We start from the raw sequence: 23,940 nt of genomic DNA, 5'->3' as shown, positions 1-23,940 counted from the left end.
CCTTTGTTCAAAGCTGAGAGCGTCCAGCTTTCATGGAGGAGGCGACTGGCGCATGGCAGATCCCAAGGAAGTTGTCAAACTACTAGCAAATGGTTTGACTATTTACACTGGAGCAATGCTAGGATATACTTGGCGCTTTAGTGGCTATACTGCTTTTAGTTTTCCTTTAAACAGATTGTCCAGGCTCCCACCTATGTTTGGTACAGTTTATATGTTAGGTTACGCAAAGTTGATTTTTATTTTTTAAATAAATTGGTTGTCGTTTTACATTTTTGGTAAGCATATCCTTCCTGCTCCTATATCCCAATCCTAAAGGGTTTCTATTTTTGCTACAATTATGCAGTTGGTATGAATACATTTTAATCAAGTATACGATGCAAAAAATAAAATGGGCCAACTCTAATGTCCATTTAATTAGACATTCTACACAACACGTATTTATTAAAGTTGTATTTTCCATTAATTATGCTTTTTAACAGAATAATTAATAAATTTTATTTTTACATAGCTATAGAATACATTCTGTTCCATTTAATGAACATTGCCGCCTAGTGGAGAAGATTTGTTGATGCATCTATTCACGGCAATGAGAAAATTTAAAGTTTGATTCGCAAACATAGATTCTTTAGGTGAGGCAATAAATAAGTGTACTTTATTTTTATATTTGGAAATTGAATTATACTTTAATTACATTTAATTTACGTTATGTTCCTCCTGCCTGAAAAGTAGCAATCAGAGCTCTTGCTCTTTTGAGTTTACAGGTATTAGACTGCATTCTGTCACTAGATCCCCAGAGGGCAAGCTACTGCTTCTTAACCTAACCTGAATAAACATGCAAGAGATAGAAAAGCACAAAGCAATCATAACAGTATGCGACATTGCAAGAAAACAACGGCATATTACATAATCTCTAGCCAACATCAGTCCATAATAACACAGGAAAGGTCACCTTTTAGATGGTATCGGTTGTTTTCATAATTACTCCTTCCACAGGGTTTACTGAGATGAGGTGTGTAGAGGAGATAAGAGTAAAACACATTTACCTCAGCAGCTCAAGAGGTAGCATTTTCTCATGATGCATGGCGCAAGTGAGTGCTCAGATACCTTTTACCTATAATGCAACAACACATGCCTTGGCCTGCCAATTATAATGCCACGTGTTTATGCAGTTTTACAGCTTTTCAAGCCCAGCTTCCTGGGATGCATGGATTGTGCCACTAATTGTTGTTTTTCTGTATATAACACGACTGCCTACTTCCTGAAAAGTTCTCTTTCCTAATCTGATCTTACTATCATTGCTCCATTGAAATGTAACCCTCCATTGGAGCGGCCCCTTCAGGTCAATGGAACAACCCTTACCTAAACTATTTAAGCCCCATTCATTGGGATCACTTGTGACTCCAGCCTTACATTTACTTTTAAACTAACTTTTCAGTTTAAAAATATTGGTCAAACCAGTCACTTTGTATCATTACAGGCATTTGATTCATGACATTCTTAATTCCTTGCCATACTCCTGTCCTTATTTAACTTTTTCATGGTGGTCACCTGAAGTTCCCAAGTTCATGTGATAATTCTGGAACATTGCAAACCTGTCAGTAAATTAGGCGTGTTTACCTGCTCTTGCTATCAGGAAGTATTACTTTACTGAGAGGGTAGTGGATGCATGGAATAGCCTTCCAGCTAAAATGGTAGAGGTTAACACAGTAAGGAAGTTTAAGCATGTGTGGGATAGGCATAAGGCTATCCTAGCTATAAGATAAGGCCAGGGACTAATGAAAGTATTTAGAAAATTGGGCAGACTAGATGGGCCAAATGCTTCTCATCTGCCATGACATTCTATGTTTCTCTTCCGAAATACTTGAAGAGCATCTGGCAGAAACCACAGTTGTCCTCATGGATGAAGACACAAGTGCCAATGGCTATGAGTTGCTTTTTCTGGGGTTAAAAAATCTTTGCCCAACGGCCAAGTTGTGTCTTTGATGCAGCTAAACATTTTTTTATATGTGTTGATGTACCCTTACCAGTAGACAATAACACAGTGTCCTGCTACATTGTCCTCTGAACTCCGGAAGTCTCGATGTTGGCTTCTTTGGTCCTATTCTTGCTCAGAACTGTCCATGGTATACAGCAGCTCTGGATGAATAGCAACTCCTAGCTGCCAACATCACTCAACAGGTTGGTGAACCTAGGGCTTCATTCTAGCTATTTTAAATGTAGCAACTCATATTTACCTTGCACCTAATGGTGCAGAGTTAAGAGTTCCATAAAATTTGCATCACACCTTTCATGGGTCTCAATGGATGTCACCCTAGCAGTCATCATGATGTTACTATGCCTCTATAATGTGGTTGTTCATGTCACAAAATATTCTACAAGTTTCTAAAGACTGACAAAGCCATTATATCCCCAATTGGGATTTTCTGTTTATTCGGTGCCTACATCAGTTACTTCCCTCTAGACTTTTCAAGTCTTTATCTGCTACACTGTGGTTAGAAACTTTATCTGCAGCATTAGGGCGAACACAGTTCTGACCTATACAGTGGATCAGGAAAAAGGTTTGTTGGCCAGATGGAGCTACTACACATCTAAACACATATTTTTACAAAGCCTAATTCAATCAATGCATAGTCTCACTATTCAACATAAAGCAAACAATGCATAGTCTCTCTATTCAACACAATGGATTTTGTTCGTTTTCAAAAAATAGTACATATGTTTCAATAAGTGTTCAATAAGTCCGCAAACAAAATCAACTTATAACAATCCTTTACACTGGTCTATATTGAGTGGCAAAGTTCTGGTAGGTATCTTGGTTAGCTGTTGTCAGGATCGGGACAGGGATCCAACACGCAGAGTACAAACAGTAGCCAGATACGTATACCGGACCTTAGAATGGCCGGACTAACGTAAGTAGTACCGTATAGAATGGTCAAAGACAAGCCGAGGTCGAGGGTAACAGAAGACAGGTAAGCGAGAGACAAGCCGAATCAAGGGTAACAGAGATAAGCAGAGTAAGGTAAACAAGCCGAGTCAAAACCAAAAGGGATAATAGAATACACAAGCACTGAGTGACTAGAACAAGCTAGAACCACGACAGGGCAATGAGCTAATGAAGGAAGCTCTGTTAAATACCCTGTTCAGAGCAGTAACCACACCTCCGAGACGTCCTGATTGGTCCTGCAGCAATTGACTGACAGGTCGATCCGGGGGAGTGTCCTGATGATGACTTCCTGCCTAGATGGTGTAAAAGGCAGTCACTCCCTCGCGGCCGGCCTTGCATGACCGGATAGACTGCGGGGAAGGGAGTCATCAGACCGTCTGAATGGTGGAACAGCTAAGTCTCTACCTCTTTTGGAGGTAGAGACCACAGGTACCCTGACAGCTGTTCAGTCAGCTCAAGTCCAGTCATTAATATTGAACAAGCAAAATAAAAGTCAGGTATCTCTGCTCTTCAGGGTTTATAGTTTCGACTTCTATTAAAGGAGTGTCCTAGTCAGTAGATAACACAGGATTGAGGCTGAATTTTGCCACTAAAACAGGAGTATAAACAGTTAGAAAACAAAAATGCAAACAATCCAGTCTTCACTTATTTGGCAAGTGAACATGATTTTTAAGTCAACAAGGGAAGAAATACAGACCAGGAAGATAGATGTTATGTAGATATAACACAAACAAATACATTTCATTAACTCACCTAAAAAGAACAAATCCCCAACATAAGCACAATGACAGTGGTAACTAGTAGCCACTAGTAAAATATTAAATGACTTTGCATGCTTAGCTGTTTGTCTGAGGAAGTGCAGACAAATTGGGGATGGGAAGAACTTTGAAACAAGCCATGCACACAGAAGGATAAGGCACTAGCCATCTCCAGACTCACTGCCTTGGACCAAAATACATTCTGAACAGTTCGTTCCAACATAAAAAAATACCACTTTCAGAGTGTTAAAAGGCCTAATTAAACCTGGAACATTGCTAAAATAAGCATTAAACACATCATTTCTTTTTATCCCTTCCTTTTCAAAATTAAACCAATCATCAATTATTGGAGATACCTGGACTGCGTGACTTTTGGAGGTAGAGACCACAGGTACCCTGACAGTACCCCCCCTCTCAGATACGCCCACCGGGCGGAATGAACCGGGACGAGATGGGAAGCGAGAGTGATACGCCCTGCGGAGACGGGGAGCATGAACATCCTCCTGAGGTACCCAACTCCTCTCCTCAGGACCATATCCCTTCCAATCAACCAGATATTGTACTCTCCCCCGGGAGATTCGAGAATCAATAATAGAGTTGACCTCATACTCCTCCTGACCCTCCACCTGAACGGAGCGAGGAGGGGCTATTGTGGAGGAAAATCTGTTACATATGAGTGGTTTCAGCAAAGAAACGTGAAACGAGTTCGGAATGCGTAAGGTATTAGGAAGAGCTAAACGATACGCAACCGGATTGATACGGGTCAGCACCCTGTAGGGTCCAATATACCGAGGAGCGAACTTCATGGAGGGCACTTTTAAACGGATGTTCCTCGTGCTCAACCATACCCTATCACCTGGAACAAAGACCGGAGCCGCCCTCCTACGTTTATCAGCGTGTTTCTTGACCAACATAGAGTTGTGCACAAGGATTTGTCGAGTTTGATCCCACAACTTCCTCAAATTGGCAACATGAACATCAACCGACGGCACCCCCTGGGAAGGAGAATCCGAAGGAAGAATAGACGGATGAAAACCATAATTCATGAAGAAGGGGCTTGAATGAGTAGAATCGCAAACGAGATTGTTGTGTGCAAACTCCGCCCAAGGAATCAAACCGACCCAATCATCCTGGTGTTCAGAAACAAAGCATCGTAAATATTGTTCAATTTTCTGGTTGGTACGTTCAGCAGCTCCATTAGACTGAGGATGATAGGCAGAAGAAAAGTTTAATTTAATACCAAGTTGAGAGCAGAAGGACCTCCAAAAGTGGGAAACAAATTGGGAGCCTCTGTCCGATACAATTTGAGAGGGTATCCCATGTAGGCGAAAAATCTCCTTGGCGAATATCTCTGCCAATTCGGGAGAAGACGGAAGTTTAGGCAGGGGAATGAAGTGTGCCATCCTAGTAAACCTGTCAACCAGGGTGAGGATAACAGTCTGTCTTTTAGAGATAGGTAGATCGACAATAAAGTCCATGGCCAAACAGGACCATGGTTTCTCTGGAACCTCCAAGGGTTGCAGGAGTCCACATGGAAGCGTATGTGGTTGTTTGGTTTTAGTACAAACTTCACATGCAGCGATGAACTCCTCAACATCCCTCCGTAAAGTAGACCACCAGAAGTCCTTAGAGATCAAGGCGTAAGTTTTGCGAATACCAGGATGTCCCGCCATCTTGCTATTATGTAAACACTGTAAAAGTTCCAGTTGAAAAGCAGGAGGAACGAAATGACGACCCGCAGGGGTCTGTTTAGGTGCGAGATGTTGCAACTTAATGATCTCGGCCAGTAATGGAGAATGAATCCTGAGATTCGTATTAGCAATGATATTGCACTTCGGAACTATAGAAGAAAGAACTGGTTCAGGTACAGTAGAAGGTTCATATTGGCGAGATAATGCATCGGCTTTAGAGTTTTTAGAACCAGGTCTGTAAGTCAGTACATAATTGAAGTGAGTCAGGAATAAGGACCAACGAGCTTGTCTAGAGGATAAGCGCTTAGCCTCCCCAATATATGACAAGTTTTTGTGGTCTGTCAAAATCGTAATAGGGTGTAGGGTCCCCTCCAACAAATGTCTCCACTCCTTTAAGGCTTTAATGACTGCTAACAGTTCCCTGTCTCCGATGTCATATCTGCTCTCAGCCCCAGAAAGTTTCCTGGAAAAAAAACCACACGGGTGTAATGGTTTATCTACCGCTAATCTTTGTGACAGAACCGCACCTACTCCTGTCTCAGAGGCATCGACCTCGAGCAGAAACGGCAAAGTCGTATCAGGATGGACTAATATTGGAGCAGAAGCAAAAAGTTCTTTGAGCCTCTTGAAAGCAGCAAGAGCTTCAGGAGACCACGTCTTAGTTTCTGCCCCCTGTTTGGTCATATTGGTAATGGGCGCAATAATAGACGAGTAACCCTTAATGAAGCGCCTATAATAATTGGAGAAACCAATAAACCTCTGAATAGCCTTAAGTCCCTTAGGTAATGGCCAATCTAAAATAGACTGGAGTTTGTCAGGGTCCATCTTAAAACCTTCCCCAGAAATCACGTAACCAAGAAAATCTATCTGAGACTGATCAAAGCTGCATTTTTCCAATTTACAGTATAGACCATGTTGCAGAAGTTTCTGTAATACCGCTCTGACCTGTCTATGGTGAGTTTCAATCTCCCTAGAGTGTATCAGTATGTCGTCTAGGTAGACAATGACACAATCATGTTGAAACTCCCTAAGTACCTCATTAATCAGATCCTGAAATACTGCAGGAGCATTGCAAAGTCCAAACGGCATAACTGTGTATTCATAGTGACCGTACCGAGTATTGAACGCCGTCATCCACTCGTGTCCCTGCTGGACTCTCACCAAATTATATGCCCCTCTGAGATCTAACTTGGTGAAGATTTTGGAGCCCTTAAGACGATCAAATAACTCGGTAATAAGTGGAATAGGATAGGCATTTCTGACAGTTATTTTATTCAAGCCTCGGTAATCGATACAAGGTCTCAGCGAGCCATCCTTTTTCTTAACGAAAAAGAACCCAGCCCCGGCCGGGGAAGAAGACCTCCTAATGAATCCCTTTTCTAAGTTCTCCCGAATATACTCCTCTAGAACCAAGTTCTCCTGAACAGACAAAGGATATACATGGCCCCTCGGAGGCATAGTCCCAGGTAGGAGCTTAATTTTACAATCAAATGGCCTGTGTGGCGGCAAAGAATCTGCATTCTTCTTGTCAAATACTGCCTTTAAGTCTAGGTAAAGGTCTGGTATCTGTTTTTCTGTGGACTGAATAGGAGTCTCAGGTATGTTAACATTAGCTAATGGAGAAACCTTGCATAAACACCTATCCTGGCAACCCTGGCCCCACGAGAGTATCTCCCCTAACTCCCAATCGATAATAGGGTTATGTTTCTTCAACCATGGGTACCCCAGAACTATGGGAACGGAAGGGGATGAAATGAGCAAAAGAGATAAATTCTCCACGTGTAGGATACCAACATTTAAACTAATGGGTATGGTTTCACGAAAGATAACAGGGTCTAGTAGTGGTCTACCATCTATGGCCTCAACGGCCAAGGGTGTCTCCCTTAGCTGGGATGGGAAATTGTTCTTAATAGCAAAGGCTTGGTCGATAAAATTCTCAGCAGCACCGGAATCTATCAATGCCATAGCCCTTACTACTTCCTTCTCCCAAGTTAAGGAAACTGGTAGCAGAAGCCTGTGATCTTTATAATTAGGAGTAGAGGACAAAATAGAAACACCCAAGGCTTGTCCTCTAGAGAGACTTAGGTGCGAGCGTTTCCCGGACGGTTAGGACAGTTCGAGAGTAAATGACCCTTGGCTCCACAATACATACACAAACCCTCTCTTCTCCTGTACTGTCTTTCCTCCTCAGAGAGGCGGGTATAACCTATCTGCATAGGTTCAGGAAGCAAAGATACCGTGGAGTCAGGACTTGGAAAAGCGGGGGCTAACCTAAAAGAAGGTCTCCGGTTCCTCTCTCGAGTGTTCTGTCTCTCTCTTAAACGTTCATCTATACGAGAGATGAACGAAATTAAATCTTCTAAATTCTCAGGGAGTTCTCTGGTAGCAACCTCATCAAGGATTACTTCAGATAGGCCATTCAAAAATACATCCGTATACGCCTGCTCATTCCACTTGACTTCTGACGCCAGAGACCTGAACTCTAGTGCATAATCCACCAGTGTTCGGTTCTCCTGTCTCAGGCGCAACAGTAATCTGGCTGCATTAACCTTTCTACCTGGAGGATCAAATGTTCTTCTAAAAGCAGCTACAAATGCGTTATAGTTATACACTAATGGGTTATCGTTCTCCCATAGTGGGTTGGCCCATCTCAGAGCTTTCTCAATAAGTAGGGTGATAATAAATCCTACCTTTGCCCTATCTGTAGGATAAGAGCAGGGTTGTAATTCAAAGTGGATACTAATTTGGTTTAAAAAACCACGACACTTCTCAGGAGCCCCACCATAGCGTACTGGGGGGGTAATGTGAGAAGAAGCACCCACTGTGGCTACCTCTAGACCTGAACCGACAGGAGAAACAGGGGTATTACGTATCTCCTCTGGTGGGTTATTGGCATGAGATAATAGAGCCTGTAGCGCAAGCGCCATCTGATCCATTCTGTGATCCATGGCTTCAAACCTAGGATCAGGAGAAGCCAGCTGACTGTTTGTACTTGCAGGATCCATTGGCCCTGTCGTAATGTCAGGATCGGGACAGGGATCCAACACGCAGAGTACAAACAGTAGCCAGATACGTATACCGGACCTTAGAATGGCCGGACTAACGTAAGTAGTACCGTATAGAATGGTCAAAGACAAGCCGAGGTCGAGGGTAACAGAAGACAGGTAAGCGAGAGACAAGCCGAATCAAGGGTAACAGAGATAAGCAGAGTAAGGTAAACAAGCCGAGTCAAAACCAAAAGGGATAATAGAATACACAAGCACTGAGTGACTAGAACAAGCTAGAACCACGACAGGGCAATGAGCTAATGAAGGAAGCTCTGTTAAATACCCTGTTCAGAGCAGTAACCACACCTCCGAGACGTCCTGATTGGTCCTGCAGCAATTGACTGACAGGTCGATCCGGGGGAGTGTCCTGATGATGACTTCCTGCCTAGATGGTGTAAAAGGCAGTCACTCCCTCGCGGCCGGCCTTGCATGACCGGATAGACTGCGGGGAAGGGAGTCATCAGACCGTCTGAATGGTGGAACAGCTAAGTCTCTACCTCTTTTGGAGGTAGAGACCACAGGTACCCTGACAGCTGTTCAGTCAGCTCAAGTCCAGTCATTAATATTGAACAAGCAAAATAAAAGTCAGGTATCTCTGCTCTTCAGGGTTTATAGTTTCGACTTCTATTAAAGGAGTGTCCTAGTCAGTAGATAACACAGGATTGAGGCTGAATTTTGCCACTAAAACAGGAGTATAAACAGTTAGAAAACAAAAATGCAAACAATCCAGTCTTCACTTATTTGGCAAGTGAACATGATTTTTAAGTCAACAAGGGAAGAAATACAGACCAGGAAGATAGATGTTATGTAGATATAACACAAACAAATACATTTCATTAACTCACCTAAAAAGAACAAATCCCCAACATAAGCACAATGACAGTGGTAACTAGTAGCCACTAGTAAAATATTAAATGACTTTGCATGCTTAGCTGTTTGTCTGAGGAAGTGCAGACAAATTGGGGATGGGAAGAACTTTGAAACAAGCCATGCACACAGAAGGATAAGGCACTAGCCATCTCCAGACTCACTGCCTTGGACCAAAATACATTCTGAACAGTTCGTTCCAACATAAAAAAATACCACTTTCAGAGTGTTAAAAGGCCTAATTAAACCTGGAACATTGCTAAAATAAGCATTAAACACATCATTTCTTTTTATCCCTTCCTTTTCAAAATTAAACCAATCATCAATTATTGGAGATACCTGGACTGCGTGACTGTGCAGCAATAACTCCCACTTCTTTTTCCAGTGCTGCGTCCTGGCCGGATATCTTCCCGCGACTTTCTTAGACTGAAATACTCTGTTAGTTTTCCAAAAGACGACATGCTGCTGCCTTTCTGAGTCACGTGGCGGGAAGGACCTGACCCTCTTCCCACGGAGCTCAGGCAGGTGTGAAACCAACACACCCAGCATCCCCTGGGGGGACAAGGTCCAGAGCTGGTGTTTTCAGCAACCTTTTATTTGTTAGAATTACAGTGTGGGAAACATAATCCAAATCTGAAGCGGAAGTCAAAGAGGGAAACACAATGGAAAACAGAAAAAGTAATTACAAGAAAGGAACTCAAAAAGGATAATGTTAGTTGACCGATTCCAATATATCGGAAAAAGAGGAGGAATACCGCACTCTTGTTGAGATCCAGTCACTGCCAGACCTGGGGTTGGGTGTCCCCACTGCAACTGTTTTGAACAAAAAGTATGATCCAGGCACTCAGGATTCAATTCAACAGCAAATTTATTGGAAACAAGTGCAACGTTTTGATCCCACAAGGGATCTTTCTCACTTGTTTTCAATAAATCAGCTGTTGAATTGAATCCTGAGTGCCTGGATCATACTTTTGTTCAAAACAGTTGACCGATTCCAGACACAAGTGCTGTCTAATAACACCTACTGACAGTCACTCAAATGGCCACTAGAAGTGATCCCTAGTACCTATATTCACCGTCTCTGCACTCTGCATGGAGGCACTGAATGTTCCCCATAAAGATGCATTGATTCACTGCATCTCTCTGAGAAGATGCTGATTGGTTCATTGGCTTGGCTGAGATTATCAAGGTTGATGAGCTCAGTCATGGAGGCAGGACCATCCACGGCAAGACCAGCATGTTGTGGCAAAATAGGTGAGTAAAAACACCTTTCCCGTGCGATCGAGGGGGACCAATAACCTAAACAGACACAATCACTGACAGACACACACATACTCAGACAAACACACTCACTGACAGATACACACTGATATTGACAGACACACAGTCTCACTGCTCAATTATCTGCATTTCAATCATATTTTACTACACCACTGTGTTTACTTTAGAAGTTTTTATCTCTTGTTTAATTGAACTTTAATCACACGCTTAAGGATACTGCAGACTCTAGCAGCCTATTAACAAAGCAAGATAAACACTTTATTAAATAGGCTGTGCAAAAAAGGAGTTTCACATTAGATCTCTTTACAGAAAGTGTGTAAGGAGACCGTGTAGGTCACATGCGAGGAGGTGTGGTTAGGACTGAATAAACAAAGTGATTACCTCTTAAGTGGTAGAGAAATGACCATTAAGCTTAAGTTGTTTTGGTGCTTATAGTATAGTTATGAATGAATGGGGGAAACCTTTACATGTTTAAATTATTATTGTGGTAAACTGAAATCCAAACGGTAAACGTTATATAAAAAGTGCTGATTAAAAAAAATAAAAATCTTCTTCACTATAATCACAGTTTGACTAGTTTACCCATAAAATTTATAATTAGGGTTTCAATTCGCTCCAATTCGGTATTTAAAGAAAAAAAAAATCTGTATAATGCTTTGAAAAATTCCGACACAATCTTTATTTCACAAGCAAAATGTGCTCAATGTGGCTACAGGTTTTATGTCTCCCAGTAGCTTGGCAAGATAGCTTAGATCAGCGTTTCTCAATTAGGGTTCCGTGCGAATTTCGGGAAACAAAATGGGCGCTTCGATAATTGAAGTGGGCGGGAGGGAGCTGAGCAGGGGAGAGTGCTCCCTCGTCACCCACCTCAATTATCACTGCGGCCATTATCGCAGCGCACACAGAAGTAATTCCGGAGTCGGAATATGACGTCACTCCGACATCACTAAGAGGCGCGCAAGGGAGCTGAGCAGGAAGATCACTGCTCCCTCGCCACCCACACACCAGCCGCTCAGGCAAGCAACCACACTGGACCCCAAGGTCTGCACGCCAGCCACTCAGCTCAGCAGCCCCATTGGACACCGGGTACGGCACTCGAGCTGCTCAGCCCAGCATCTCCACTGGACCCCAGGGAAATAGAGACTCCATGCCAGCACCCCCAAAGGTAGGGAGGATGGTGGAGTGAAATTCAAAAAAAAAAAAAAATTGTGTGTGTGTCTGTTAAGGAGTTTGTATGTGTGTGTGTGTGCTTGTCAGCGAGTGTATATGTGTTTGTATGTGTGTCTGTCAAAGAGTATGTGTGTCTCAGTGTGTCAAGGTTTGTGTGTCACTCTGTATCTCAGTGTGTGTGTGTCAGTGTGGTGTGTGTGTGCCAGTGTATATCAGTGCGTTTGTATGTGCCTATGTGTGTGTGTGTGCCAGTGTGTGCATATGTCACTGTGTGTATCTGTGTGTGTGTATTTTTGAGTCAAGATGTGTGTGTGTATGTATGTGTATCTGAGTGTGTGTATCTGTGTGTTAAGGTGTGTGTGCGCGCGCGTGTGTATCTGGGTGCCACTATGTGCCAGTGTGTGTGTTTCTGTGTGTCAGATACATACACACACACACAGATACACACACTGGCACATACAAACACAGATACACACACCGGCACATACAAACACAGATACACACACCGGCACATACAAACACAGATAAACACACTTTGACACATAGATACATATACCTTGTCACACAGATACATGCACACACAGACACACACAGATACACAAGGTGTATGCATCTGTGTGCCAATGTGTGTATCTGTGTGCTACTATGTGCCTGTGTGTGTGTGTGTGTGTGTGTGTGTGACACAGAGAAACACAGATACACACACTTTGACACACAGATACATACACCTTGTCCACGATCCATGATGTTGATACCCTACGTCAAAGGGTTCCACAGGAAAAAATAATTGGGAACCCCTGGCTTTGATAGCCATTTTGGACTGACTTTTGTTTAACAGCTTCATGCAAGGGACACAATTAAACAATGTTTCTATATTGCTTTGCTTTTTATTTGGAAATTTACTGTAACAATATTACCATTTATTTTAGGTGGTCTTACTGCATGTAGCAAACTTACAGAAATATTATATGCAAAATTATAACATACACACAAAGTCTATTAGCACTTAGGTGAGCAGGAAAATGTGTATGAACTAGAAAAAGGGCAGTAAAGAGTGATGTGTGAGGAAAACGCTGCTTACAGTACACTGAGCCAGCCTAGTGCAGAAAATATCAAACGAAAGGCTCATCCTGTTTTTTGCACGATTTGCATTTGAACAGATGGAGGTTGATCACTACTTTTTCAAACATATGTTTCTCCTCTGCTAATACACAGATAGTAAGACACAGCCCTTTCCACTTATCCTAATACAAGGATAGAGACACAGTTCTCCACATACTTACTAATACACAGACAAAGCCCTTACCACTAATCCTTATACACAGTCATTGAGTACAGTCCTTTCCACCCATCCTAATACATCTAACACACAAACACCGGGACACATCCCTCTCACCTCCTACTAATACACAGACACCAGTACACATTCGTCTCACCTCCTCCTAATACACCGAAACCGAGACACATCCCTCTCATCTCCTTCTAACACACAGATACCGGGACACATCCCTCTCACCTCCTAATACACAGACACCGGGACACATCCCTCTCACTTCCTCCTAATACACAGACACCAGGACACATCCCTCTCACTTCCTCCTAATACACAGACACCGGGACACATCCCTCACACTTCCTTCTAATTCACAGACACATTCAAACCCAAACTTCCCAGGTTGTGGGAGAGTTGTATTCACATACAAGCACTTTGTCCCAATTCTCTGTAACTGCTGAAATGAGCATCTTATATCTGGTCGTATAAGAATATTTGCAGTGCTCTGAGTGTGTGAGAATGCCTTCATAAACTATACAGGATTAGCAGGCTGCCAGGCAACTCCAGTGTGAATATGGGAATGACAGTGGTCCAGGTAGAAACAGTACCCTTTTACATGTACATATTTAAATCCTGGAGTGAAGCTTCTAAAACCTATAATACTGAGAAGTATGCAGACAGGTGGGACTCATCTTTCACCCCTTATATTTTCCAGACATAGATTGACAGAAAATATCTCCATTATCTAGCATCTCTCCTGATACAATGAAATCAGGCAAAATTAAAGCTTACCACTCAGTCTGGATACATAGCAATGCTTCCTAATATACATACCTTAGAAAACACATCTCTTACCTCATCCAAATAAACTTGTATTAGCAAAATTGATCTCATATGGAGGCACTAAGACACAATCCTCACCTCTCACTAAGGAAAATTAGCGACATCTTTAATAGCTATGAGGTCACCGAGACACTCAGTGAATTTTAACCACAAGATGAGCACTCTGTTGACGCAAAGCATTGTATCGCTCCAGGAAATGTCTGCACTCCTGTGTGGAGGTCACTTCCGTAGGTATACATTGCGTTCTGTTGGGGGACAGGGTGTGCAAGCTACAGTAAAGTGAGGCAGACTCTCAGACAGTTCTGAAATGTATCAGTTATGCCTGCTTCCAAAAAGAAAACAACATATCTGCAAGCAGGTTTAGCAGATGCTCAAGTCTGTGAGTAATCTGGTAAAGTAGGGTGCAGATGCAGAGTTTAGGTGGCATAATGATTACCCATCATGGAGTTACAAGAATAAAACTGACATAGGTAAGAAAGGAATTGGGAATATTGAACCTATAATTGAAAAAAAGAAATGCTTTTTACCATTTTAGCTAAAACTGCAGGCCCTACTGTCAGTTAATGGGTTAACATAGCAATGGTAATGTTTAGCTATTTAATGATGCCCTTTATATCATCTAATGAACCTGTAAACTGGCTATGAGATGCAGTCAGTGAAGAGTCCTATGGTGTAATAATAACCTGATAAAGGAGGGGAGGGGTCTGTATCACCTCTACCTGAATCAGTCTTATGTCTACAGGAGATATTTTTTAGACTCTTCCCATAATTTACCCACTGAACCCTCACTGGCTATCCCTCCCTCTTCTAGTGTCTCCTACAATCTCGTAATTCTCTCTCAAAGGATACCATGGAAGCATCAGCATCATTCCCGCAGTCTCATTCTAGCAGCCGCTGCCTTCTGTCTCTCGCTCTGTCTGATTCTCACAGGAACGCTTAACGAGCGAGGATCGTCCGGATCACCTCTCTGTCAGTCACCGTGTGCAAGGTCCCCCCTTCTTTTATAGACAATCTTTGCTTTTTTGCTTGTGTGTGTCTCTCTCCATCCTTGCCCCTCCTTCCCTTTTCAAATCCCTTCACCCACCCACCCCCCTTTTTTCCCTTCGCTGCTCCTTCAAATCTTTCACTTTACTCCTCCACCTCTCCCCAACACTATCTTGTTCCCAACCTAATATTTTAGATGACACATAAGAAGTCAGTCTAAAATAATGCTCACAATGCCTTATATATTGATCTCTTCATCTTATTTTTGTTTTCTCAAATGCGGCCTTGTTGTCACATTTATGCAAGCAAGCTTAGCGCAATCATCACCTGAAACATATTGTGCTGCAGTAATGTCCAAGTCTTCAGACAGAAAAAGGTTAAGAGACTCCTTGTTTTTTAAAAGAAAATATGGTGGCTTTGAAATATAATATATAATATATATATATATTTGTAAAATAATTCTTGTTACATTGTAGATTGTGCTTTTAATAACAATGGATTATGAAAACATATTTTAAACCCATTTGTGCACTAAATAGTTAGTGTGATTAGAGGGAGCCTACGCACTACAACCACTTACAGCTGTGTATAGTGGTTATGGTGCTATAAGTCTCTGGGTGCCATCCTCCTTTTTTGGGGGTTTGTTTATTTTTTTATAAACCACTGTGGAAATAAAAATGTATGATCTCCCCGCACCCCAGAGGAAAACCACTCCTTAGCAACACATAGCACTCTTACTTCATCACTGCTGTTTAGGTTGTACAGATTCAGACTTTATAATGAGGAAGTGTGGTCTATGCATTACCAGTGGTGCTGGCAAGGCTGCAGGATATAGGTGTGCCAGGGGAAGATTTTTTTTTTTTTGTCAAATCATTACAAAACAGTTTCACAAAATAAATTTAAGATTGGCACCCAGAAACTTATAGTTCCATAACCCAATATACTGAATTGTGGTGGTTATGATGCGAGAGTGCCGTTTTAGGGGGCACACCGTAGAAAGTAGACACATATTTTATTATTTTGTGAAATAACTATACCAAATTTACTATAGTAACCAGAGAGATCAGGAAAAGACAAACGATTCATGTTTAAGGCTATATAGCATAGGATTATAGACACAAGTTGAACGGGAAAAAAAGTGTGACTCCGCACATTTATCTTTGGTATACAAGGATACAGTAGAGTGCAAATTCAACCCAACTCCTCCATAGTCCAACAGTTCAATAAATGTAAAAATGGCAGCCTAGGCATAGGTTTTCTTAAGATTTATGAACCAAGTATACATGAAGAAATATAATCATCACAAAAATAAAAATGCATGTGCAAATTAAAGCTCCTGGTCCCCCCTGCAAAATGAGGTATAATCTTTACGAGATAGAATATTTACTCATATTGACTGTGTTGGAATTTCACTGAATTTCCAACGCAGTCAAAAGATATACTGAGACAAAGCAGGGACTACTTTGTTTCTATAGATTTCCCCCGAAACACACTTCTTGACACTGGGTGGAGTTACCACCGTCTCTCAGGATCCTCTATAGACCTCTGCTGTACTCAGTGATATCGGCTCCTGGCAGCAAAAGCGCTAAACTAACCATTCAAGTTAAACGTTGTCCTTTAACCCCTTAAGGACCAAACTTCTGGAATAAAAGGGAATCGTGACGTGTCACACACGTCATGTGTCCTTAAGGGGTTAAGTCAACACATCCTATATATATTAGGGATAGACCAATTATTGGTTCCGCCGATTATTAGAGCCGATATTGTGCGTTTTACCAATAATTGGAATCGGCCATGTAATTTACTGATATTACTCATAAATTACTCTCCTCTCCCAGTTACCACACACACTGTCTTCTGTATCTGGAAACTCTAGCCATGAGCCAATGAAGCGCCACATTGTGACCTCACGTCACCTCTTTCTGTGAGTCCCCGCATGCGGAGCTCAGCTGAAGGCTGGGAGATGAGACCATATATAATCTAATCTCTAATGCAATGTACGGGGCTGGCTGAAACAATGATTTCAGTGTTACTGCTGACAGCAATCCAACTCCTATCAGCAAAAGCACTGTACGTGCTGGGAATCTTGCTGATACCAGCATGTACTGGTTGCCTGAGTGTGATTTCGAGGAGCATTTTCAGTTAATGCCATATTCGTGTAGAAATTGTGTTACTTTTACTTTATATGTAGAGAATATCAGCATCAGTTATCAGCAATCGGCCCAAAAGGCGACAGATAAACAGTATCGGCATTGGCCCTTGAAAAATTATATTGGTCGATTCCTACTATACAGCAGTACAAAGGTGAAAGTCTGTCTGAAATGTAACGGTTTACATACTTTCACAGGTAAGTGCTAAGGACTACAATATATAGTCCATAAAAATCAATTGTTTCAGACTTGACACTCATTGAGATCCTCTACGTGAGTTACCCGACCAAATTACTTCCTCATGTCTGAATAGCCATTAGTGTTAGGAATATAAATGCCTCTCCCACAATTTAGAGGGGCAGAACTCGCAGAAGCCTCTGCTTCTCCTCTTTCCTGCTCTCTCCTTCCTTTGCATGATCAATTCTAATACTGGCTTTTATGGAAACGTGCAACGGTGTCATCTAAAATATAAATTTCTAGTTTGGCACATTTTGATGACTGCAATTAATAGAACACAAATGCCATACAGCGCTGGCATTAACCTTTTGTAATGTTTTTTTTTTTTTTTAATTCTTTATTTTGGGTGTGCACAGAACAAACAAATAGCCGGTATGCGCCACAACAGCGACATCCAGTAGAATAGGTAAACATTGGTATTACATGTCATGGCATTAGTTATATAGGCACATTTTTATAATATTACAGTAGTTTAGGTTTACGTTTAGTTTTCAATATGTTAGCATAATGCACATGTCATGGAGAAATAGTTAGAGGAGAGACAAAGGAGGAAAACATGGCTTGTGCAGAGAATGTACATATAAGAGTATTCTAATAATTGACTTGATAGTGTTACATCTCACTTGTCTGCCTATGCAGTGATGAAATGGTTGCTTGTTACGCTATCTTTAAGATTTGGGTAGCTTAGAGACATAGAGCAAAACATAAAAGCAGCGCTGTCGTTAAGGTTCTAAATTAACGATTAAAAGAGAGGTACTTAGCTATACATACTCATAGACATAGTGAGAAATTATGTGGTTAACATGCTTTGTTTACGCTTAAGGTATGTGTATGTTGCATCAGAACAGTAGACATAAAAGAAAAAAGAAAATATAACATTTGCTCGTCATTAAGCATTACTGTTTGCTTGTAAGGCACTGTGGCCCGGAGTTGTGAGTGTTTATGCTTTCTGCTCTCCATGGTTGTCAGTCCTGGACACCTAGTTTAACAGGCTTAAACTGAGTGATGATGGGCCTGGCGCTGACCTGTCTGGAGGCTTTGTGTAGAGAGTCTCTATCAGCCCATGCCGTCTCTTGTGAAGCAGCGAGCATTGGTTGGTGTGGTGTTGAAGGCTGCAGCAGCGGTGGGCAGTGCCCCAGGCTGTTATGTAGGCCTGCATCTCGGCACCACAAACTCTGCAACTACTGAAGCCTGAGTTTCTTCCCCTGACGGGGGCAATGGAGGGCCTGATGGGCTTTGGCCGCTTGCGGCAATAAAGCTTCCTTGCGTGTGGGCGATGCGTCCGGGTCTTCGCCCTTTTGGCCTTCAGCCCGGGTGGGCTCTGTGGTTTGGGGGTGTGTGGGTCGCCTGTCGCTGTGCCCAAGGGTACACTTCCCTGTCCCCGCCGCCCGCTGCCTCTCTTATCTGCCGTCCGTGCAGGTTTCTGTGTGATTTGTGCTGCTCTCATACGGTCTCTGAGTTGCGCCCAGAAGCGGCTGAATATTGCGTTCAGGCGCTGTGTGGTGTCTTGTAGGATCATCGTTTGCTGTAGCTGATGCAGTGACGGCCGCCATCTTTGGAGAGCCGTGTGGGCTCCAGCACTGCTTTATCTTTTTTTCGCGTCTTCGTGTAGCTGGTGGCTCCGAACACACAGTGCGGACCGGGATGACCCCCGCCGGTCCAGAGGGGGGAGGGGGGGGTAGAAGGTGAGTAGCGTGGAGGTTCTATCTGCAGGGTCACCCGCGAGGAGAGCGGCTGCCTCTCCCCTACAGGGTCTCGGGTAGGCCTCTTGGTGCTGGTGCCAGTTCCCGGTAAGTAGCGGGTTAATGACTGGTATCAATCGGTTTGCCCGGGTGTCCCCGACTATGCTGTCACCCTCCAGGTGCTGTGCGTGCAGTTTTATTGGGGTTTTTGCCCCGAATCGTGCCATTATGCTCAGGAGCTCTGTTTCAGCACGTCCATGCAGCCTGGAAGCCTGGAAGCCACATGCTTCTCCTATGAACCCTCTTCTTCAGCATATACAGTCAGGTCCATAAATGTTCGGACATTGACAAAAAAAGTGGGAGGCACATATACAAACTGTTGTAATTCCTACACCGTTCACCTGATTTGGATGTAAATACCCTCAAATTAAAGCTGAAAGTCTGCAGTTAAAGCACATCTTGTTTGTTTCATTTCATAAAGATTAGAATTGTGTCAATGTCCCAATATTTATGGACCTGGCTGTTTAATTTCAATATTAAAACGGCTCTATCATTTCGCAGGGTTTGCTTTTTAGAGAATATTCTATTTCTCCTTGGTTTTATGTTTTTAAATTTCCCTTAGTTTTTATATTTATAAATAAGATAAAGTAGGGAATGCTTTTTCTCATGTGGGGCGTGATGTTTGGCAATTTCTTTTGTTGCAAAGATAATTTACGCACAATCCATCAATCAAATGAAAATCACAGAAGGGCAAACTGCAGAAATCATTGACAGAGGGGAACAAAATGGAGGCGCCCTGGTATTAAGATCCAGTCCAAGGAAGAAAAGATAAAAAATATAAATAAAGGCAAGTGTCAAAGAGGGGAGTATAGTCAAAGATACAAGAGATATAAAAAAAAAAAAAGAAAAATTGAAAGAAAGAAAGCATAAAAGAGCAACTTTAAGCTTAATGAAGAAAGTAAAGGAGATATTCCAAACAGTTATTGTATGTGAGGATATTGTCACTATATCGTCAGTGAAGGACTGAAAAAATCATGAAAGTGAAGGTCATTTTAGAATTAAACAAAGAAAGGACAGCTCTAGCTAAGCAGGGGTTAACTTTAAGGCTGTCCAACAAGAACCTGGCATTCACAACAAGACATCCGCAATGTGGTAAATCAAGCGTGAGATTCAGAATAAGTAAAATAAAATTATCCTTAATTAAATTCCATTAAAAACCAGCATTGATACTGCAGCAAAGACTGTGTGCCAGCACAATAGCACCTTACACTAGGTATGGCTAAAGAGGCAGACTTCGTAAGGCTGGCAAAGCATCAAGGAAGTTGGATTTCTACAATAGCTTGGGGTTCATCTAGTTACCTACGTTAATGAAACTTGCTCATTTTTGCAAAGACTCCCTAAGGTGACTTGTCTACTTGTACCGAGGGAAAGATATACTTAGATATACTTACCGGACATTCTCCCTCATCTACTCCATCGTCATTGTGTTTTCATGTGCATTATATTGGTTATGGTGCTTGGAGTGTTCTTTAAGATATGTCAAATCTATACCCTTTTGCCCATGTAAAGAGGTTATTGAAAGCTGCAACTAGGTTTCAAAGGTATACACAAAAGAAAAAGAAAATACAATTGGTTAGATCGTTTACCTAAGTATCTTTAAATCATGAAAACCAAAGAGAAAGGATAGAACTTCCATTTAGGGATGTTGTCAGAAATGCTGTACTTGTGTAAAAATTCACTGAATACAACAGTACAGTTACTTGAAAATCATGTAAAATGTATGGTTACATTCACTGTAATGCTGATATGTAGTTAAGTGCCCCATTCTATAGACTGGTTAAATCTACAATGTATTAAAAAGCAGCAGAATCCATATAATTTCAAAGCATTTATAGGTCAATGTAAAAGAGGTGCTGCTCCATGAGGTTAAAGGATAATATGCTAGATATTCTGCTTAAATTACAAAAAAAAGAAGAAATGTAAACAGTAATTTATAAAAACCCAAAACGCACATTCTTAAAGTTTAAAACTATTCAGCCTTCACTGATGTACAGTAGCAGGACTTCTATCCAGCAATTCCTACTTTTACATGTGACCATTTTACTTTGCTTTTAGGAATAGATAATAATAATAATAATAATAATAATAATAATAATAACTAGAAAAGCTACAATTTCTGGGGAAATTGTGTGAAGTGTTCTTGCCTCCACCAGTAGTCTACAACTGGAGTGGCTGGAGTAACTGGGTGGAGTGGCTTGAGTAACTGTTGTGTGGTTGGAGTGGCTGGAGTAACTGTGGGAAGGTTGGAGTGTGGTTCACTCACTCTACAACAACAACAAATCTTTCAAATTCCTCGAACATTCCACCAACTGCCAACAGGAACTAATAGATTTCAAATAGGGCAGAGAAGAGTGGTTACAAACAAACTGCTACAAATTGCTCACTTCACTGGCGGTTGCCATCTTCAAACGGTCGTATTTTAAAAACTATAAATCCTACAGCAAAGAGCTTTATATTGTGAGAATCACAAGACCCAGACCTACATTTTACCTACATGCATAGTATGTCTCTGAAATATTAAAAAATGAAGGCACAGTCGCAGTTTAGATATTGCCCTTCAAATTTGAGCTGGCTAGAGTGGAGTTTCAATGTATGTCAATGGACGGCGTGAGTTGCAAACAAATGGTCATATTGTGAAAACTATCAGGACTATGGCTTAGCCGTGTTTAGTGGCAGCAGGGATAGCTGAACGTTTTGCTATAAGGTTTGTGTAGGTGGGCTTGAAAATGAGGGAGTGGTGGCAGTTTAGAAATCATGTCCTGATTTTTCAGCTTTTGTCAGCTCCCACTCTAGTTTTGAACATTTCGCCATTCATTCCTATGGGACCAATTTCGTCACAGAAACGACGATATTTCGTGAACCATTCGGCGAAACGTTCCACAAAGTAATAGCACACCAATCTGGAACAATCCGCACGTTTCAGTATATTACTGTCTATGTAGTGTAAAAAATGTGGGAGGAGTTAGGGTGGTAAATGTGGCTATAATAAGAATAATATATATGTGAGATAATATTACGTGGTTTTGCTATGCAAGAACACTTAATTAGAAATACACTGACAACCAGCCATAGCACAAAACATTTGTTATTTCCGTCAACGAAAATTGCCAGAAAGAACAATCCTTCTGTAACAAAAATGTTATTTGTAACAAAAATGTAAAAACAAAATGTGTTATATTCTTAAACAGTGCACTGACCATACACTTTAAAGAGGCAGTTTACACTGCACCAGAAACATAAGGCACCATAAGCACTGCATACCATTGTTGTGGTTATGATAGTAGGTTATGAGCATCGCACTACTGTTCTGTTAAGTGGTATGTCTAAAAAACGCTAGGAGCACCAAAGTGTAAGTCACCAGGCTCTAGTGAACTCTGGTTTTAGCCTAAAATATAAAAAAAATTGAATGCAGAGCTAGAGAAGGGCACCTGCAGCCTACCAACACCACTACCACAACCACAACCGTAATGGTAATGGACAGATTGCATCTTTAAGGCACACTGAATCAATTCTGTGCTAAATCAGAGCAATCACTATAGACACAAAAAGCATATTCTCCATCTTTAAGCACTGTACCATTTATATATATATCACTATAGATTTCAGATGTCTTCAAAATAAAAGAAATTATGGTCATGCTTTACCAGGGTGTGAGTGTACCAAATTGCTATAGTGCTACAGTTCAGTAGCACATCTCTTAGATGTGCGTGAAAGCATACTGTTGTCTAAGAATATCACAAAAACAAATTCCCATTACTTTGTGAAATCTCCAGATAGTCACTGGATGCTCTAATTAAGATAATTAATTGCCTCCAAGGTACTGATCTAATGGCTTACTGGCTCTGCTTACCGTCTGTCTCCAAGCTGCCAATTCTCAATCCATTTTAGGTCAGTTGCATTTACTTTTATAGTGACCCCAAGGATATCTGTTCCTGTAACAACCTTAACCAATAAGTATAGAGGTCTCTTGACACTGACCAGCTATTTTTTGTATTGATTATAACTATGAAGCCATGGAAATAAAAGATTGTATGCATTATAGTCTGAAGAGAAAAAAATGTAAGCAACAATTTATAAATAAAAAACTAAAAACACAATGCGCACGATTCAGCCTTCACTGAAGTACAGTAGCAGGACTTCTATCCAGCAATTCACATTTTAACATGTGACCATTTTACTTTACTTTTAGGAATAGATATAACGATTAGAAATGCACTGGCAACCAGCCAGAGCACAACACAACACATTTTCTGTCACCAAAAATTGGTAGAAAGAACAATCCTGCTGTAACAAATATTTCATTTGTAACAAAAGTGTAAATACAAAATGTGTTATATTTTTAAACAGTGAACTGATTATACACTTTAAATGGCAATTTACACTGCACCCTAAGCATAATGCACCATAAGCACTGCAGACCATTGTAGTAGGTCAGGGCTCGACAAATCCTAGGCGCCAGGTTGCAATGGCTACTAGGATTTTTGTTCTGGGATGTGCTGGCCCATTTAGCCCCTGAGGTGGTCGGCTGCCTATAAGTGCAGGCGGCCGGCCAGCTCATTAAGAGCATGGGCTTACGTGCGGTCGGCCGGTCAGCTCAGGAAGAGCATGGGCATGCAGTCTGTTGGCCTGCTGAGGGAGAGCATTGCTGTGCGGGCGGTCGGCCAGCCAGCTGAGGGCGTGCGCACAGTCGGAAGGCTCCTGGAAGATTGAGCCAAAAGGGCAGGCACGCAAGGGAGCTGTAACCTCCCTGCACTGCTCCCTCACACACCCTCTAGGGATGCCGGGAGCCTGAATATTGTCAGGGCTTACATGGGTTGGGAGTCCGGCAGGCAGAGATATATGATCACCCTCTAGAGGCTGTCTGAGTGACTGTCACGAGAAGTGTTACTAAGCAACAATGTAAATACTGCCTTTTCTGTAAAAAGGCAGGGTTTACATTGAAAAGTGTGCAGG

At 41.8% G+C, this 23,940-nt stretch overlaps 1 protein-coding gene across 2 annotated transcripts in view; it reads right to left on the bottom strand.

Moving 5' to 3' along the window:
- Positions 1–14,860, bottom strand: part of LOC134571899 (ankyrin repeat and fibronectin type-III domain-containing protein 1-like) — a 261,503-nt gene extending 246,643 nt beyond the window's left edge. For both annotated transcript variants that reach the window (XM_063430579.1, XM_063430580.1), the window contains exons 1-2: positions 14,724–14,860; positions 9,647–9,940 (exon numbers count right to left, since the gene is read on the bottom strand). In XM_063430579.1, coding sequence (XP_063286649.1) covers positions 9,647–9,768 — 122 coding nt within the window. In that variant the 5' untranslated portion in view covers positions 9,769–9,940; positions 14,724–14,860. The remainder of the gene's footprint in view (positions 1–9,646; positions 9,941–14,723) is intronic.
- Between the last annotated feature and the right edge of the window lie 9,080 nt (positions 14,861–23,940).

This window comes from Pelobates fuscus, chromosome 8 (assembly GCF_036172605.1).
Source record: "Pelobates fuscus isolate aPelFus1 chromosome 8, aPelFus1.pri, whole genome shotgun sequence".
In the NCBI taxonomy this organism is placed as follows: Eukaryota; Metazoa; Chordata; class Amphibia; order Anura; family Pelobatidae; genus Pelobates; species Pelobates fuscus.
The sequence above is the reverse complement of the archived record's forward strand: the minus strand, read 5'-3'. Positions and strand labels throughout refer to the sequence as shown.